Source organism: Silurus aristotelis (assembly GCF_946808225.1).
Source record: "Silurus aristotelis genome assembly, chromosome: 23".
Classification (NCBI taxonomy): Eukaryota; Metazoa; Chordata; class Actinopteri; order Siluriformes; family Siluridae; genus Silurus; species Silurus aristotelis.
In genome coordinates this window covers 13865490-13886508 of record NC_139596.1, presented here as the reverse complement: position 1 = coordinate 13886508, position 21019 = coordinate 13865490, and the positions used below count along the sequence as shown (strand labels likewise).

At 38.0% G+C, this 21019-nt stretch overlaps 1 protein-coding gene and 2 long non-coding RNA genes across 5 annotated transcripts in view; 2 read left to right on the top strand and 1 right to left on the bottom strand.

The window, feature by feature from the left end:
- Positions 1-168: 168 nt before the first annotated feature.
- On the top strand, positions 169-19711 carry LOC310718700. 2 transcript variants are annotated; one of them, XR_014531231.1, is made up of 3 exons: positions 244-527; positions 10320-10933; positions 18412-19711. It is a non-coding gene; the product is annotated as an uncharacterized lncRNA (long non-coding RNA). The 2 variants fall into 2 exon arrangements; XR_014531230.1 differs by lacking the exon at positions 10320-10933 and having other exon boundaries at positions 169-527.
- On the top strand, positions 11092-15983 carry LOC310718704. Its single transcript, XR_014531235.1, has 2 exons — positions 11092-11960; positions 11998-15983. It is a non-coding gene; the product is annotated as an uncharacterized lncRNA (long non-coding RNA).
- Positions 12204-21019, bottom strand: part of arb2a (ARB2 cotranscriptional regulator A) — a 179156-nt gene continuing 170340 nt past the window's right edge. For both annotated transcript variants that reach the window (XM_083527626.1, XM_083527627.1), the window contains exon 11: positions 12204-16328. In XM_083527626.1, coding sequence (XP_083383752.1) covers positions 16045-16328 — 284 coding nt within the window. In that variant the 3' untranslated portion in view covers positions 12204-16044. The remainder of the gene's footprint in view (positions 16329-21019) is intronic.

Below are 21019 nucleotides of genomic sequence, written 5' to 3'. Positions count from 1 at the left end.
GTTGTGAAAAAATAATTATGCACATTTATTTAGTGAATAGCCACTTCACTGAATCAGTAAATAAATATAGCAAATAAATGTGGTTTAGCAAGTTGTTGTTTTTTTCCTCTTGACAATTTGTACTTTGGGAATATACAACTAAAATCATGTCCAGCACTGACAGCTGTTTATCACTGACTGAGTTCTTTCCAAGTTTTCTTTTTTTCTCTTCTCCCTCCTCCCACCCTCAGACCCGTCTCTGTCTTGCTTTGTTGGTTTAAATTATGCACGTCTTTTCGGAATGCCAGTCACGAGTCCAAACTTTGCGTCCAACCTCCCACATGAAATGATCCCCCCTTAAAGGGGGCTCAATATGTCTCAATCTGCACTTCACTTCAGTCAAACCATTTGGGCATATAAGGACAGGCTCCAGAAAAAGAATTAATTAGAGAACGACGCCTCGGACGCGGACAACACTCTACCCGACGGGGAAAAAAAAGTGGACAAGAAGGACACACGAAGTCTTACACCGAGCTCCTTTGGAGAAAGTAAGAAATTTGTTTTCATTTGTCCCCCTTAAACGTGCGCGTGTGTGACCAGGGATTTTTGTGTGTGCGTGCGTGCGTGTGCGCGCCTTTTTGTAGTGAGTCTGCGCGCTCCGAGGGAGGGAGAGAGAGAGAGAGAGAGAGAGAGAGAGAGAGAGAGAGAGAGAGAGAGAGAGAGAGAGAGAGAGAGAGAGAGAGAAGGGGGAGGGAGCCAAAGTAAAAAAAAAAAAAAAAAAAAACGCTAAGAGAGCAGAAGATGTGTCCGTGTGTGTATGACTACTGCTGTCATTAACAACAAATTAATCAGCACGTAACAGTTAAAGTGGAGAGGAGACGCTTTTCCGTGTTTGTCCTCGTGCTTATGGAGAAATAAATTACGTCCTGTAAGGGAGGGTGGGAGCTGTGTGGTGGTCGGAAAAACAAAGTTTGCTTTGAAAACGTGCAACAAGAGGTAACGGTGTCAATGCAATGTAGCACTTCAAGCACAATATCTTAGGAGTCAAGAAAACGTCTGAGCATCTGTTACACACTGTATGGTGATTGTTCATCTTAATCGAATGCTAAAAAATCTTCGTTGTAGTGGGTCCAAGAAGTGGGAGAAATACCTGTTGCTAAGCTCCAAACTAATAATAGGCTGTTCGGACCAGCAATTTCTGCATCCTTTTCTTTCCCCCTGATACACACAGTGACGTCAGAATGATATCTTTCAAACAAAGCGCATGTAATTAATGTGTTAATTTACTCAAGTAAATATGTTTCCACGGGTTATTATATGAACACACTTTCCGATCCGCCCATCAAACACGGGCACACACACTAATACCGCTCTTACATACCTGCTAACGCCCCGGATTTTCAGCTATATTTACTGGCCATTTTTATAATACACACCAGATGGTTTGTGTCTGTGCAACTACAGCCAGCAAGTTTCACAATTTACTCAGCAGCACTTTGTAGGAATTACACTTCAGACTGGGACCAAATGTAACAGTGACCCATTTTTCCATACATTACATTTGCACTGACCGTCAGATAGTCAGATAGTCAGATAGTCAGATAGTCAGATAGTCAGATAGTCAGATAGTCAGATAGTCAGATAGTGAGTCCAGCAGCAGGCTCGAGCGTGATTTCAGTAACTTATACAGACCATATGATTTTTTTTGCGACACTGAAAACAATACAAAATAATAAATAAATAAATAAATAAATAAATAAATAAATAAATAAATAAATATTATATTATATTATATTATATTATATTATATTATATTATATTATATTATATTATATTACATTATATTATATTATATTATATTATATTATATTATTATTTTATATTTCTAATTTATAAATAAACCATTTTGATATTTATCTATAAATCATTTTGATATGTTATAACTTAGCTGGAATTTTATCTAGGCAAAAAATACAGGCTGTATTTTACTTTTTCTTTTCTTTCTTTCTTTCTTTCTTTCTTTCTTTCTTTCTTTCTTTCTTTCTTTCTTTCTTTCTTTCTTTCTTTCTTTCTTTCTTTCCTCTTCTTTTTCTTCTTTTTCTCCTTCTCCTTCTTCTTCTCCTTTTTATTTTTATTATTATAATAATTATTATTATGCTCTAATTAGTTGTAGGTATTTTGTGTAAGTGTGTGTGTGTGTGTTTGTGTGTGTGTGTGTGTGTGTGTGTGTGTGTGTGTGTGTGTGTGTGTGTGTGTACACCCAGCAAGGCAGAGATGTGTCCGTTTGGTTGACAGGCTTAGTGAATTATGTTGTTGTTAATATCTTTCTAATTTCGTTTTTATTTGACTAATTTCTCAGCACGGCTTCTATTTTCTTTGATAATAAATGACCGAAGCGTTTTTGTCGGAGGAGATTTTTCATCCGCGCCATATTGAGCGGCTCTTGACAGAGGTATTATGTCCCCTGCTCTGGTGCTGGTCTCTGATCCGGCGCCTTTCGGCCCTTTATGCCGCCTGTCTCGCCTATAGTCGTCGCAATTTGTGCGTTTGATAAATACGCACCACGCACACGCACGCGCGCACGCCCGCGTTCCTCCACTGAACACGTGCGCGGCGGCCACACGTAAACTGCACCCGTACTGAGATCCACCGGTGGGGGGATTAACCAGTGCCAAAGCCTGGCCGGGTCTTTCCTCGAGAACCTTCTACACACTCTGCGCTGTTACTGTAGAGCTGGGATTTATTTCATTTTATGGCTCGGGTAAATATAATGCACTCATCATCTGAAGGACAAGTGAATGCATACAGTGTTTATCTAAGTGCAGCTGAAACAAGCTGTAGGATTGAATTGAACTCTGTCACACTGCGTTCTGCGATGCATCGGAATAGTTTCAACAGCAAAAAAATGGCCTTCCAAAGCCTCAGCTCTCAAATCTGCCATGTGTGTAACCGCAAAACCAGCTTGCTGGAGGATATGCATGTGTGCTCCAAACGCCAAACGATGGGGGTCGGTAGGAGAGCTGAGGAGAGCTGAGGAGAGAGAGAGAGTGAGTGAGTGAGTGGGTGAGAGAGAGAGAGAGAGAGAGAGAGAGAGAGAGAGAGAGAGAGAGAGAGAGAGAGAGAGAGAGAGAGAGAGAGAGAGAATGAAAGATGGGGGTTTGAGGGAGGGGTTTTTGAGGGAATGGCCTTTCTTTCAGAATGACCTGGCCCCTCTCTCTCTCTTCAAAGGCAAGGCAGAAACTAACGGTCTTAATCTGAGCGAGAAAATTGTCTTCCTTCTATTAGAGACGGGGACGTGCGTGTGTGTGTGTGTGCGTGTGTGTGTGTGTGTGTGTGTGTGTGTGTGTGTGTGTGTGTGTGTGTGTGTGTGTGTGTGTGTGTGTGTGTGTGTGTTCTTTCTCTCCCGCACGTCCAGCTTCTGTTTTGCTCGTCATTAAAATGCAGGAGGCTCCAACACGGTCACCACACGCACCAAATATTTCATCTGCACTACACATATCTTTGGGTGGTATTGTGGCTGAAACTCGTTCTCACACACACACACACACACACACACACACACACACACACACACACACACACACACACACACACCTGCCTATGTGCCCATTATTCTAAACAGAATAAAGGATGGTCTGGACAGAATGGACATAGAGCCAGAGGTGGATCGGATCTGAAAACGTTTGGGTTTTGAAGAAGATCACAGAAGTTCGCTATAATTCAGTTCTAGCACGACACACATTCTCTCTTCCCACCAGTGTGTGTGTGTGTGTGTGTGTGTGTGTGTGTGTGTGTGTGTGTGTGTGTGTGTGTGTGTGTGTGTGTGTGTGTGGTAGAGCGAAAAGCCCAGCTGTAGTCATCACATCACGCGTCATCTCGTTTTTACTGTACTGTATACAATACAAAAATAAAATAATATTAACTTGCACCAGAAATGATTTGCACTAAACGCATGCACACGTGGTCTTTATATACAAGATGATAGCATTCTGCAGGAGGAGGATATCATAAATACCACCCTTCCACAATAAACCCTACCTCTAGCTATATTCAAACATTAGGATAAACAGACAGACAGTGACACGGTGTTCATCATATCGGAAAACACTCGGATAAACAAAATAAACTAGATTGTTTTTATCATCACTGAACTTAATGTAAACGCTGAAATGCTGCATATGACCTGTCAAAGGGGCTTCTGGCCTTGAGCTCTGACCAACCCGCATATGGAGCTCTCAATCATCTTAAGCTATATATAGGAGAAAAACACACAAAGACCTGGAGGACGGTTTCAATCTTTACACACAAGCATTAGGGTACTTTCTATTGATATTTTCGCATTTAAATAAATATTAGCTAAAATAGTCCCATTCGCCTTATAATAAAGTTTATATGAGATATTCGGGATTATAATTTCAATTAATATGATTCATTTGTAGATTTGGGTTTGTCCAGAGTTTTTTATTTTTATTTGTTTTACTAATGATCTATTAGTAAAAATATACTTTCACATTTTTTGAAGTAGGTCACTGTTTTTAAAGCTTGTTGGACTCCATGTACTGCCAGAAAATAATTCAAATAATAATAATAAGGTTTTTTAGAAAAAAAAAATAGCAGTCTATAATAAATGTAATTATGTGTAACTCAATAATTAATTTTGCTTTTCAGTTTTATTTGAACAAACATTTACAATAAAATCATCAACATCAACATCATCATCATCATCATCATCATCATCATCATCATCATCATCATCATCATCATCATCATCTTAAAAACTCACCGCATCGCAAGTTCCTTTTCCCCCCCTGTCGTTTGCATTAAATTGATTAAACTGAGATGAGACATTTCTGAAATATCTAAAGGGTGAAAATTATATTCATTCATACATAAGCATTTTCGACTTCCTGCAGTTTCAATGTTTGAATTATAATAAATGCGAAAAAAGAAATAATTTGTTAATTATTATTATTATTATTATTATTATTATTATTATTATTATTATTATTATTATTATCCCGCTTTGAAACCTGCATAATTCTGATGTGCTGGAAGAAATATTATATATAAAATATATATTTGTCGTCTTTTTCTTTTTCTTTTTTTTTATTAGTAATCATCACCTAAAACAACAGCAATTAGAATAAGAATGATACACAAGCATAAACTTTGCATGCACTACACAAAGGTATGATTGTTAATGCACATGCGCACTCGCTTCCTTTTCTTTATAGATATAAGTATGAAATATGTGCATAAGGGTTTCAGTGTAGAAATGTTTTAGTGAAAGTTTGCTACTTTTTTTTTTTTCCTCTATCAATTCTTTTGCATGTGTTTATTTTTATTGTTTAATTATTAGACCATTCATGCATTACCACTTTGAGAAAACTGTTTGATATATAAGTTGTTCAGTAAAAGTCCAGTCGGGGGTTTTTGAGGGGGTTTTGGGGGGAATCTCTGGGAGTTTGCGGTAGCTGCAGGAGCGCGCGCGGGCTTGGGTACAGCGGTGGGGGCAGACCGAGCTGTTTGTTTCCGCCTTTGTTTGCTAGATGGCGCTCTGTGTTCTGGGACCCTCAGACAGAGGAATAAACAGCTTCTGCTTCATTCACTGTCCCTCCGCCCTCATACACTGCACACTTTCCGAATTATATTAGGTTTTTCTTTTTTCTTTTTTTTTTCCCTTTTATTCTCAGCTACATTTTGCTTCAAAAAGTCTCACATCTTGTTTTAAAAGATGTAAATATTCCCAAGAAAACATTGTATAATTAATTATTTTATGTCTGTTCTAATTGCAAATGTAAACAAAAAAATGCGTTGTATTGTAAACAATAAACGATTGTAGATTTGTGACTAGAGAAGGAATGATTTAGTTGAATTTATGTGAACGAATCAAGTGGATTATTTATGTACACTGATGGAACACGATTATTTTTAAAAACGTTTTAGATCAGAATCAATAAGTTCAACTTTTAATCGGTGTTTGAAACCAGTACGCACATGTTTTAATAGTGTAAAAACAATCTGCTTTTAAAACCGATTAAAAAAACGCTGATGTTTTGTTTCACCACAGTGAATAATATTTTTTAAAAGTTTCCCAATGAAATGTTTATGCACCTCAATACTACTAAATCCTTCTGAACGAATAGTGAGCGCTCAATATTTATATATTGATATCTTAATATAAATATATATTTATATCGTTATATATTTAATTTTAAATCGGCATTAATTAGGATCAAAGTAGCAAAAAAAAGGGTAAATGAAATGTATTTTATTTTTGCAATAATGCATGCTTTATCTGAGAGTGTATTTATATTAGATTTTATAAAGCATTGTGGAAATAAGGAGGAATATTCACACGTTGTAAAAATGCATTGTGTGCTTTGAGAGCACTGAAGATATATTGCTGCACTTACACTTTCTCTAAATAGAGGCTCGGTCACGTTTTGACGTTGATGAATGTGCTAAGACGTGGTGAACATTTAAAGATGTCTTTTAAATGTTCGAGCAGGACAGTGGAGAGAAACTCATCTGCTCCACTTCAGTCCCATTTCACATCCCTTTAAGAAAACACAAGGAGCAAAGAGAAGCTTCTACCTTCTACCTTCATGCTGAATATTGAACTAAGTGTAGGATTCTGTAGAGAAATGTGGACAGAATGTGGATAAAGCAATAAAAAGGATTTCGTTCAATGTAGGGTTTTAGAACATCATATCATTATTTATAAATGTTCACTAAAACATGATCTTTTTATTCATCATAAAAGTTTATTAGGTATTTATTTGGATTTATAATTGTGTGATTATAAAAATGTATTTAGAATAATTTCCCTCATGCCGTTGTGTTTTATGTTGAGTGCAAGTTTTGTTTTGTTTCGAGTGCTTTTGTTTTGTTTTGAGTGCTTTTTGTTACTTTGTTGGATTTTAACAAAATAGATTTTTTTTTTCTGAGATGTAAAACTACATGAATTGCAAAAAAAAAAAAAAAAAAAATCATGCTGCAACTAATGTGTAAAAACTATGTTTTGGCAGTGTTTGTGTGTGTGTGTGTGTGTGTGTGTGTGTGTGTGTGTGTGTGTGTCTGTGTGTGTGTCTGTGTGTGTGTGTGTTTTCTCGCTCCAGGTGATCCTATAAGGGATTTCTCCACCTGCACCGGTGGATCCCAACTTAAGTTTTTTTAATTATTTGAATAAGACAGAGAAAATAAACCAATAATAAATTTCGCATATAAAAAAAATGATATGCTTTAATTATACAATTATTTGCGACTTAGTAGCGACTTTATTTAAACTTATGATAGATAGATAGATAGATAGATAGATAGATAGATAGATAGATAGATAGATAGATAGATAGATAGATAGATAGATAGATAGATAGATAGATATCTGAGGGTTTTTTTTTTTAGATTTCTGAGTATTTATTTTATCGTTTGCTTAGAAAAGCATTTCCCCCGCATAAAATACACATAACCATTCCGGCTAAAAGAAACCTCGCTTCCATTACAGTTCTCTTTATTTCCTTAATCAAGTGCTAATAGAAACTACAGAAGTAATGATCCCGATATTAATGAATTTGTAAATTAGATTTTGAATCATTGAACTGCGTCCTTCTGTTTAATTGAGTTAATTGAACTTTCGGCCTTTACAAAATACAAATAGGACATTTACTACTGCAGGGCTTCGGAAATGTCCTCTAGCGTGAACACTGAGAGAGAGAGAGAGAGAGAGAGAGAGAGAGAGAGAGAGAGAGAGAGAGAGAGAGAGAGAGAGAGAGAGAGAGAGAGAGAGAGAGAGAGAGAGAGAGAGAGAGAGAAAGAGAAAGAGAAAGAGAAAGAGACCTGGGACCAGAGAGAATCACAGCCTTTTACATGCAGGCCTGTGAAGTTGCTTGCTGTCACAATAGTTAGCGATGTTCTTCTATGGACGCTGGCTGCACAAACTCATCTCTTGGGGTTTTAATTAACAAGCTGTCTCGAAGCTGTAGAGAGCCATCAAACAGTTTTCCCTCACCACCAAATCCTCCTTTTCTCCTCAGCAGCCCTGCAGCTCGTACTGCGCTCTTATGGCTCCCAAGGCAACTTTACGCACACAGTTACTGCAGATTAAATGTAAACCTAATTCTTGTGTGTGTGTGTGTGTGTGTGTGTGTGTGTGTGTGTGTGTGTGTGTGTGTGTGTGTGTGTGTGTGTGTGTGTGTGTGTGAGAGAGAGAGAGAGAGAGAGAGAGAGAGAGAGAGAGAGAGAGAGAGAGAGAGAGAGAGAGAGAGGCTGAGCGGACAGAGAGAAAGAGAGTGTATGTGTGTGGGGGGGTGGGGGTGGTGGTACACTACCGTTTTGTCATTTACACAAAACCATTGCTATCTCACTCATCATTTACTCTCTCACCTCCTCACGTTCCCCTCTCCCTCTCTCACCCCCTCTTCTCACATCCTCTCTCAATCACTCTCTCTTTTTCACTCTCACCCTCTCTCTCTCACTTTCTCACTCTCTCACTGTTGCGTTTCAGCCTGTGTGGGTTTCAGTCAAACGTAACGTGAACGCTAGGCGGGGCAAATTCAGGGTCACATACTACACACACACACAAACACACACACACACACACGCACACACACACACACACACACACACACACACACACACACACACACACACACACGCACACACACACGCACGCACACACACGCACACGCACACACACACACACCGCTGTCCATGGTCCTGCGCTCAGGTGCCCGGATGCTCTTGTCAATTTAGACAAGTTTCAAATCGCCGCCATCACCAGTATCTGGAGACTGGCAACAGTTTACAACCTTTAACAAGGTAGTCTGACAGTGTGCTGCACCGAGCTCAAACAGACACACACACACACACACACACACACACACACACACACACACACACACACACACACACACACACACACCTGTCACTCCGTGTAAGTGCCCACGCGCCTAAGTGGCGTAAAGACAGTGTGGGACAATCCAGGTGATGCTGATGGACTGCAGCTATGAGGCTTTTGAATAAACTTCACTTCCTGTACGCAATATTTCTGTGACCTAAGTGACGTCATATATTATATTAATACAGTTTGTTCTTTTCTGACCTTATTATTTTTTACAAGTCAATGTATTTCTCTAACGAACATCAAAACAATATTTAGGAATCATATATAGTAGCAGAAACAAAGACTTTTACATCTTTTTTCTATGGTATAACTAGTTTTGTCTATTTTCAAGCGTTTTCAGGAATCAGTGAAAAAACATGGCTGGTTATTGGCAAAAAAAATAAATAGAAAGAAATCAAAAAGTCATTGGTTTCACTTCATTATTTTGGATGGGTCATGCGAAAAAGAGAAAAAACTCATATATAAAATTTTATATAAAAGATAAATAATAAATAAATTGCACCACCATATCACGGAAATATCTATTAAATTGAATATATTTAAAATAATATTTATTAAACAAAAAAAACTGTATAAAAACATTATAAATTTATAACGTATATCTTTTCTTTGGTCAGTTTTATTCAATACATGAATTTATTTGCAGAATTTATTTGCAAAGACGAAAATAACATCTGAATCGCAAATACAATCTAAAAAGTCTTTTCGTTGTTCTTTTTGTTAAAAAAAAAACTGACACTGCATGAAGCATTAGTAGTAAATCAGCTAAACTGTCGCAAGCATTATTTTCGATATCAAAAAATTTATTATGAAGTTTGGATCTGTTCAGAAAAGTGCCGTTTTAGAAAATAAATATTAAAATAGAAACAGCTGCTGCAGAAGAAATTGTTCAAGGAAATTCGACATATTGTAAATTTGACAATTGTACATATTGTGCAATGTGAACATTTCAATTATTTAGTAAAATAATTTAGTGTTTATCTTAATAAAAAAAAATGCAAATAAAAAACAACCTTACAAACCATTTCAAATCAGCTGAAGATGAATTACAGTCAGTCTAGGGCAAAACTTATATGCACAATTTTTATGTTTTATATTTAAAATCGAATTTGTGCTGATTTTTTGTTAATGCTGTTTGCAAAAAAAAAATAATAAATAAAGCACAAATCTTTTAGTTATGAATATGGCTAATAGTGTTTCCGAACAACATAATAATTATCTTCGGTATAATTTTGCAAATAGTTCCATATTTTTCTTCCATTTTCTGTTCAAGTTTGCAAAATATATCATTTGTGATAAATATTTAGAAATCACTCCAGAAACTATGTAGAATGTTATTTCGGTTATACGATGGAAACCCTGGTGTTTAATTCACTGAATGACAGGTTTGTTTAGAGGAAATCACTGATTCCCCGCAACGCCTTTCTTCACGCAGGTGGGAAGCGGCTCCTCACGCGCGTCTCTCACACCTAAAGTCACGCGCTTCGTCTGCTGCCGCTTTTCATCTACGCGCTGACTCAGATGAAGAAGAAGAAGAAAAAGAGGAATAGGAAGAAGAAGAAGAAGAAGAAGAAGAAGAAGAAGAGAGGCGGAGACATGGAGCAGGGAGAAAATGGAAAAAATAGAAGTCTTTCTTTTCAGAGCAGCTTTTATGAGCCTCGAGGATGAAGCTGAATCTGAGCGCATTAAGTAAATGAAGGAGGCCCGAGAACAAGCTGTAGTCTTCTTAACAATTTGATGATGGATCCTGTACACCCATCATCATCATCATCATCATCATCATCATCATCATCATAATCATCATTCTTGCTCGGTGATCTCCTTATTGCATGTATTTAGAGCAGCTCGTGAGGTCTGTATCTCCATGGCCTCGCTATGGCTCCACTGGATGGCAACAACTTAATTTGGAGCTTGGTCTTTTGGGGGGCGTCTGTTAATGAGGATGCGGGGGCGAGACAATAACGCTTCTGCTGCTCTGGTGGGAGATGCACCAAAGTGGTTAGACTCCAATGAGCCCCTTAGACTTGATGAGAGACTCATCTATAATGTGTGAGAGAGAAGCAGGTTGATCCTCCTCTCCCTCCTAGTCAATAAATCGTCACAGAAAAACACACACACACACACACACACACACACACACACACACACACACACACACACTATATATATATATATATATATATATATATATATATATATATATATATATATATATATATATATATATAGTGATCGACTAGACTAGGACTTATGGCCTATCACATCATCTGTTATTCTAGCGCAACATCACAGGGCGGATAGAGAAAGCAGGGTCCTGGACGGGGTTTAGAGCTCCCTAATCTGGTTTCATTTGAAAAGGCCTCTTGTTGTTTGGAAAGGATCAGGTTTTTATCGTGTCCTCAGCCTGGGTCGCCCGCTTGGCACCCAACGTGGCAATTCCATCCTCACTGTAAAATGACAGCTTGTAATGCTCCGGTTACTCTGCGACCTGGAGTCCTTTTAGAGCTCAGACTCCTTGTGCTCGACCTTAAAGGTATATCCAGAGAACACAAGGAGCAAATGGACTTTTACAGGCGCCACGAAACAAATGTAGAACAGCCCCTCGGTGGTGGTGTTTCGGTCTAATAATAACTAATAACTACTCTGAAAGACAAACTTGTTGTCTAGAGCCAATGAAAATAGAGCACTTTGTATGTACTTTATTTATTTATTTATTTATTTATTTTTAATCATATTTTTTTTATATGCCACTACCACTAATATTAGCAATAAAAATGCCTTTAGTATTTTGGGAATAAAACTGGTTTTAGTGGGGAAAAGTACATCATTTAACTTTTAACTAATAAAAAGACACTTACAGCACTTAGGTTTTGTTACAATTCAAGAAAAAGTAAATACTAGGTAAGAAAATAAGTTTAAAAAACAATGTACACCTAATAATCGTTTAAACTTACTGCAAAGGGTTTTTTTCTTTCTTTCTTTTTTTTGTGAGTTTGGAAGAAAGACGGAAACTTGTTATAATTAGTATCACAACTTTAATAAATTACGAGTATTTTCACTAAATTGAGGCAGAATTGTTTGCATTCATTAAACCCCATATAAACTGTATATAGTGTAAATACAGGCCTGTAGATTAAATAAATGTTTTATGTTGCATAAATGACAGATTTCTCAGTGCCTCAAAGATCTGCGATTCATGCAACCAGTCCGATTCCTGACATTAATCGTTGACCCTCACTATAACTCTGGGTGTAATGTAGACTCATATTGTTGAATATCTCAGTCCGTTCATCAACGTCAAACTAAACGAGTAAACTGATTTTTTTTTTACGATGCATCCTCACAGGTATTTATTTATTCGTGAGCGAATCGTAGAGCAGATAATGAGAAAAAAAACACACCCCACCACACACACACACACACACACACACACACACACACACACACACACACACACACACACACACACACACCTCTCTGCTATAGGCTATTGCAGTCTAGTCTGGTCTATATTTCATCTGAGAACACCTCGAAGGCTATAATGTTAATAATGGTCTCACAGAACAATCCCCCCACCCCGCCCTGAAATTGTAATCTCCCATCATATCTTCACATTACCTAGACGGGAAGAAGTTTTCTTTGCGCTCCAAAATCTCTCCCCAAATGTATTTGATTTCAGTGCCAGGCTTTTACTATGAGCTCTTTACGAGCTGCGCTATCAGGCAGGAGGTAATTGAAAGGGCGGCATGGTCCATAGTAGCGCAGCCTAAAAGCTACCATTAAAGCGACATAAAACGACTCTGTGCCAGCAGCTGCTCTGTCCAATACTGGCATCACCCACAACACACACACACACACACACACACACACACACACACACACACACACACACACACACACACACACACCTATAAGACCACTCTCTTTAAAGAAGAGCTTGTGCTATATGTCATTACTAATAACCAGTGATCATAAGGAGTGTGTGAGAGGTACAGGCAGACAGGCAAAGAGACAGACAGACAGACAGACAGACAGACAGACAGACAGACAGACAGACAGACAGACAGATAGATAGATAGATAGATAGATAGATAGATAGATAGATAGATAGATAGATAGATAGATAGATAGAAAGTCCTTCACTAGATCTTCTGAACAAAGTGCTTCTCTCTATAAGTGGAATAAAAGTAAAAGAGTGGCGCAGTGAATGAGAGAAAAGAAGCGGGTGTGTGAGTTTGAGATTTTCTTTTATTTCAGTCACAATAAAACATTGATTGTTGCAGTTTGTTGACCCGTGAAATGTAAGGGTTAGAATCCCTTCAGAAGTGAGCATATAATTATGCAAATAGAGATCGGAGAGACCTGCTGAAGTGCTCAGGAGGACACTGAGCGCAGAGGATACATTCCAGCTTCAGCCAGAAGCTTGGCAACTTTGGGGGGAAACAGGGAACAAGTTCGTGGGGAAAAGAGCAGGACATTTCTAGCGGGTATTTTAGTGCGCAATGACGCACTCTTTAAAGTTGTGTTTATCCACTGCTCGGATAGAGGCTTCGGGTTGGGTTCAGTTAGGCCCAGAAATGTCTTTCTCCTGACCAAACAAAACTCCTGCCTAATTGAGACATTTTACTGAGTACTTTCACTTGGTTTCATCTTTACGCATCGTTTAAACAAACCAAACAAAACGCTATTAATGAAGCTGGTGGTTGGAGATGTTACAATGAACTTTTATAAGCTTTAATCGATTTACACCAGAAGAATTCATGATCAATGCACGATTTTAAACATAAATAAATACGTTTCAGTGAAGGAAAGTTTGCCAGACTGTCTCAGAAACCAACTACAGGCCAGTGTTGAGTGTTTGGGTGCAGAAATGGTCTGCATGTTATTGGAGGAAACTTGTTGATTTGAGGCTTCATCTGATACGCAGCAGCCTTTTGACTGACACTTCTTTTGCTTAACATTGGCCTCATTGTGGAGACGCGGCTCCTCTTTCGCGATCGAGTTGCGCAGCGGCCGTTAACGAGAGATGAGCAGCTCAGCTACAGACGCTCACACTCGGCTTCTTTGGGAAACCCGGCGAGCCACCGGAGCTCCGAGCTTTTATCGAGCTCTGCAGATCTTTATCCCCCCTTCCCCCCGAAGAGCTGAACTCTAACCCGGCTAGTACTCGGGCTGAAAGTAAAGCCTTCACGATAAGAATAAAAGCTGCGCCAGTTGCGTCTTGAGGGGTTCAGTCTATACGGTTGTGTCCAAAGTCACATACAGCCATTAGAATGAGCATAAACCTTCCACAGATTACCCATGTCCCCAGTACTGTACTGTACTGTTCTCTCTGTACACTCAGAACACACTGTTACCATGAGGGAAGTGTCAAGGTTACATTTCAAAAAATCGTATGAAATATTTTTCACTTTTAATTCTGTAGGTTTTTTAAAATGACTAAAGGGGAAAAAAAAGATCTGGAACTCATTGAGTCAAACCACAAAACAAAATCACACTGTTTTGATAAAAAGCATTTATTTTTTTGCAAAAAGCGATTTGTTGCGAATAGATTTAAAAATGAGAAAAAAAGCAGGTAAAATGAGACCCCAGACTTTATGATAAAAGATATAAAAAAGGCAGAAAAAATGTTTATAAATTACACTTGCAATATTTTTGGAAAACAACTTGAATTCATTAGAAAAATGCAAAAATGAAAAAATAAAAATAAAATAAAAAGTAAATCACAAAAAACTTGTTTCGATTAACAGTAAAAGAACGACTAAAATTCATGACTTAGATATAAAACATCTATTTTGATTTTGGTTTAAAGTTGCGCTTCTGACCGATAATCATCTCATGACTTAAATGTAGTGGGAAAGAAAAAGGAAAAAGGAAAAAGGAAAAAGGAAGAAATAATGTCCAAACTCTGTTTGTGATGTCCAACGTATCTTTTTTTTCAATTTAGCGCCGCATTACACAATCATTTGTAATTCGATTTTAGCTAAATAATGTCTACAAAACCCTAAAAGCAGTTCAGTTTTAAAACTTTAATCAATTTAGTGTATTTCTCATTATGTCCCCACATCGCTGTAATTTAGCTGAAAAGTTGGTAAAATCCGTCACATTTGTTCGAACATGCAAATTGTGCTTACAAATATTCATTCTTAAAATAAAAAATAAAAACGTGGCAAAGTGTTATTTAAAGCTTTGTGACGTGCTGTCACTGCTGAGCGACAGCTTAAGCCTTGACTAATACCACATTGTTCTGTTTGTCTTTTGTTTACGCTAAGAAACTGACATTGTGTGTTTTAGCGAAAGCGGTGGATGTCAGTGTGATGTGAAATTGTGAGACTTACCAGGCGTGCATGGGGGGAAAAGAAAAGGCATGTCACATTTCAAAGGCGAACATTAATAAAAACTGATTTTGTGATTTGGAAATTATTACACCCCCCCCCCCCCCCTTGCTTGGGTAACTTGGGAATTGGGTAAAGGTCAGACATCGCTAAACTTCCAAAATGTCTTAAAAAAAAAAAAATGTGGTGAAAAAGAATTCTTGACATGTGCTTTAAAGTTCATTTGGATGAAAGCCTTCTATATGTTTTATTGTTACTATGTGGGGATGAACGTAAGAAAGAGCAAATTATTACCTGGTATTTAGGATTCGCTTCTTTCAGATGCAGGTGGTGTGGAAAAGACCTGTGTCTAATGTGTGCTTTTAAAAGCAAATATCTACGTTGTGCAAGTACCTTTAGTGCTAATGCTCATGAGCCGAGAATGCAAGGCAGAGGAACGTCTTAGGCATTGAGTACCATTAGCAATGCAAAACTGGGTGGAACTGAATGGAAAGGAGTTCAGGGGAGCCGACTGACCTGTGGGTTATACCTTTAAGTGTGTTGTGTGTGCATTAGGTGAGTTTAGAGGAATGTCAGGACTATTAGAAGCACTGTGCCATGCCACCTGACAACAGGATATATTGCTTTGATAGTTGCGTAATGCAAAACCCTATTGTGATGATGTATACACGCCGACCCTGAACTCTAAGGCATATAGAAGGAAGTGCCTACAGCAGGACGACCCTTTGCAAGCATTAAAAGTAAAAAAGCAACAACAAAAAAAAGGATTCAATAGAGAGCAGCCTGGCCAGGAAGGTCTGAAGCTTTCAGACATTCCAGTGTTTTCTATAAATCCTCGTGTTCGGTGCACTTTTGTGTAGTCACTGTGGTAGAGCAATCATCCTCTTCCTCCTTCTGCTCCTCCTTCAGCTCCACACTCTCTTCTTCATTTTGCTCTTCCTTCCGATTCTCATTCGGCTCCTCGTTCGGCTCTTCCTTCAGCTCCTCATCCAGCTGCTCCACTTTGCTGTCATCCCTGTCCACCTCCATTTGTGTCTGGAGATGTTCGTTGAAGAACCTGAAGATAGACTTGAAGCTATTCCATGAGGTCAGCTCATGCTTTTCAGTGCCTGTAAACACACGTACATAGAGATTACATTGAACAATGCATTGATTATGCAATTATAGATTTTATATATATAATTTTTTTTATAAACAATGATACATTTTATATATATATATATATATATATATATATATATATATATATATATATATATATATATATATATATATATATATATATATATATATATATAAATAAACAGTACTCTACAGACCAACTTGTGATATAGTCACCCAAAGATAATTATCTGAAAAATAGCCACATGTTTGTATGTTTAAAAAAGTTCAGGGTTTTTGTGACATGCATTGTGGTGGAACAAAAATGCTCACATTAGACCCACTGTTACCTAAAATGTCCCACCTGCGGCATAATTTTATGCTTTTATGTTTTTATTTAATGTCCTGGCTGCAATTATCAAGCATTAACTCTGAAAGCAGATTACATTGAATACATTTGTATCCTTGGTATTTCTTTTTGTTTCGATTATTCTTCTGTAAATCATGTTTACAGTCGGTGGATCTGATTTTGTTACTACACGTTCAAAGGAGTTTAGCTATTTGAAAAAAGTTACAAATGCTGACTATTCAACCACCCCTCCATTAGATTTTCCCAACAACAACAACAACAACAACAACAACAAAAAGATCTCTACAAAACCTTGGAATTTGCACAAAAAAACTTTTTAACCATCATTCTATTAATATACGCGTGCACAAGTATATTTGTTCAAATTCTAACCAGTGACTCACATTATTCAGCTAAGTAGAGTGAGTTACTGGTAGTACTAAAATGTAAAAAAAACACACATGGTGTGCCTATGAGAGGAAAGCTTCGCAAAGCATTTTCTCTTCAAGCTATTTAGATAAATCTCCTTTATTCTGGGAAATGTAAGACATTACTATTATTATTATTTTACACATACCAAAAATTCAGTTTAATGTACAGGTCAAGCTTCTTTATAGGCATGGCAATTAAACAATCAAACTCTGCTACAGAACACTCATATCTGAACTGCATATCGTTATACCTGATTTCATGTTGGTTTTTAGAGATTTATCAGATGTTGGCTCCAACTACTGGACATACTACACAAGAGTCTGTGCTGTATCATGTTCTATATATCCCCTTTCTGGCTTTTCCACTTATTAAGATGTATGCGCAATGGTGAACAATAGAAGCAGTGACCACCAGCGGAGGAGGATTGAGTGTTCTCTCCAGTGACTGAGGCACAGCTATCAACTCATCCACGGAAAGGCTCAGTTTCTGCCTTTAGCGGCAGGTTAAAGAATTCCCATGTTCAGGTCACTGGGCTCTGGAGGAGTGACATGTATACCTCAAGTCCTTAAGGTACCTCTTCATTGTGAGAACTACTATGAAGGACAAGAAGCTAGGCATTAATGAGTTTTCTCCAAAGTAAAGTCAGGGTGTTTTGTAATTGCAGCGGATTGTGATGTATTTTAATCAGTCTTCTTCACTTCATATTGTAGAGTTCACTTCATCTGATGGCAGGAATTTCACACACTGCAGCAGCAGCAGCAGCTTTCTCTTCAAGAATTCTCTGCGTGTTGTACCAAGGACAGGCTAGATATATCTTTCTTGTCCAAGTGTTATTCTTTCCTCTGCATTACAACAGCATTACCTGCCCGGAGGGATACAATTAAAAAGCACCTCTAAGGCCCATGCCAAAAGCGTTCTCAAATGGCCACGATACTGACCTCCATGTTTATTAGATTGACCTTTGTCTGGCCAGTATTGATGAAGATAGCTGTGGCAGGATGGGAAAGGTATATGTGTGTGTGTGCGTATCGTTTTTTTGTGTGTGTTTTGTTTTTTTCTCTAGCTTGGCGAGTGATCAGTGCCTCAGGTCAAGTTTACGAAACTGGCAATCAGCGAGTCAATAACTCCTGCCCAAACAATCTCTTTACCTGTGTAGGTCTTGGCACAGCACACCAATGGAGAAGAAGACATCGCCTCCACTGCTCTTACTAATAATTTATACCCAATTTAAAGCACACAGCCTCCAATTGTTCTACCTTCCTCTCCAACCAGCTCTTACTTCTCTTTATCTCACCTTCTCTCCCATTCAGGAGTTATCAATGGCGAGGGCTTGCTTTCTGTTACCTTGAACCAGCGATGAACTCGTGAGCAGTGAAAGCCTCTCACACTAATCCTGGCTATGGGGTCAGTAACAGTGTGTCTCCAAGCAGATATGCAAATCATCCAGGTCCCTTCAGCGACCCTGTGGGTGCTCCGCCCCTCTCCGGTGACATCACCTGGTATTCTGGCTTAAGAGCATGCTTCACTAATAGGCTTTTATTACACTACCGTGCTATCTCTAAATTGCCAAGTTGGATCAAATGTAAGTAGTGTATGTGTGGATTACACTTCCTCATTTAGCCACTGAAAAGGAGAGGGACAAAGACAACCAGGTGCATTCACGAGACAAATTAAATTAATACTACACTATTAAAAGATGCAGACATGGATTATCATGTGTCTATGGAAAGACTTTGTCTTGGTAAAAGAAAGATGACCATCTCGCTGTAATTGTTCAGGGAAAAAAATGTTTCTCAATAGGATCTTTTGCATAAGCTGTCAGCTCTTGGAGGATATAAATGATAAATTTCATGCTCATAAGTATAAATCAAAATGTAAAAAATTAATAGGAAGTAACTGAGAGAAGGATTATAAGGATTTAAATCAGTAATGCTCGTCTACCATATCAGTAATCCAGGAAAATGATGTCAAAACATTTTATTTGATTAGACTTAGGCTATTCTGTGTTTATTTAATAAAGTAAGCTGCACTTACACCGGAGATTAATGTTTGGAAAATGAAGGACTTGAGTGTTACATTAAACGCAATTCTTTTTCTTTCGTTTGCTGAACAATTGTTTTAACATCAGCCAACAGAATATGGAATCCACGGCACTGCGATATTAAAGGAAAGAATCTTTATTACTTGTGTTGAAGAGTAGCCAGGATCAAAAGATGCCAATGTGTAAAGAAATCTAAAAGATCTCACAATGACAACACACGGAAATCATGTAATTACGAGTCTAATTAAACGACCAGAAATGACCAAAAAACAATTGACTATCTTGACTCAAGGTAAACTATCAGCTAAAAGAAACATCATTCCGAGCCAGACAGAAAATACAAAAATGCAATGTTGAGTGCAATTAGTTTCCATCTGTAATGTGGCATTTAAACGTGTCTCTTTATTGATTAAACACAACTTTCAATTAATTTTTAAAACTGTTCTAATTAGGGAGCATTTCGATATACCATAATTACACCGCTGTTGCAGAATAACGGTATCTTTGATCATTATGTAAGAACATAACATAATAAAAAAACAGCATAATAAACATGAAGAAAGATTGAATTGTGTTCTGTAAGTTTCATTATGTCTTGCTTCTTTTAACACTACGGCGAATGTACAGAAATCTTGAACCATAAACGCTTGTTTGCCATCCAGATGTGCTATCAAAGGCAAAAACAGTCTGGACGTTATTCCATAGGGAGCCGAACTGGACTGTGCAGCTCCAGGGACACAATCCGTAAAGAGACATGAGGAGGAAGACACCACATCATAGTTACTGTCAATGTCCCTGTTGAATAGTGTTCGAATTTAATTTCCAACAGCAGCGCTCTATGATGCCTTGGCGCTTTGGCGTGCTCGCCATCGCATGCCTTGGACAAGAAAAGGGGGATCTGAGAGCAGTCTCGAGGACTAATGAGGTGAGAACAGGTGCTAATGTTATCATGCGTCGTGCTAACATGCAACTTGGCATCCAAGAACATTACATGATGAATCATAAGACGACAAATCAAATCCACACTTTTTTTTTTCCTCCATTAAAAAAACCAACCCTCCTATGCCGCTTCTCTCTTCATTGCCACTGCCAGGAGCACTTATTACAATTATTACTGTTGTGACAAAAGCCTGCTTTGTTTGTATTCTATGCAATTAAATGAATGTATGAAAAAACATACACAGTCGCAGATACAAAGCGGAAAATCCATCACAAGCATCTACAGCATAAATACAACACTTGTCCGTGAGAGGAAGGATGCGTGATGATGCCGCCCCCCCTCTACCCCCAAACCTCTTTTCATTACACAATCATAAATTAGAAAGATGAATGAGCTTCAAGCAGTTTACAGGGACAGCATGTTACACTTCCCATCACAATGTGGAGTTTCTAACAGACCAGCTACATGCATATACAAGGTTATAAAAATGTGTCCCTAATTTTTTATGATGTTCCAGTAACGGGTGTCCCTGAAGCTCCAAAAGTGTGTGTTCCTGATGTTCCAGCAATATGTGTTACAGTTTCCAGCAATGTGTATCACTAAGTGTCCCTAATGTCTCGGTTCCAAAGGTTTTTGTCCATGGCTGTCAGTCAACTTCAGTTTTTGTTATATTGATATAATTATACTGTATTCCTTTCAGTATAACTAAGCAGTTCTTTGATCTCTATTAAATAAATAGCCTTCACACACACACACACACACACACACACACACACACACACACACACACACACACACACACACACACACACACACACACACACACAAAACCAATTTCACCACTAAATATCAATTAAATAAATGATAATCCTGATTGAAGACAAAGTATTAGCTCACTATGATAAATCATCGAAAGCCCTCTTACAAGTATGACTCC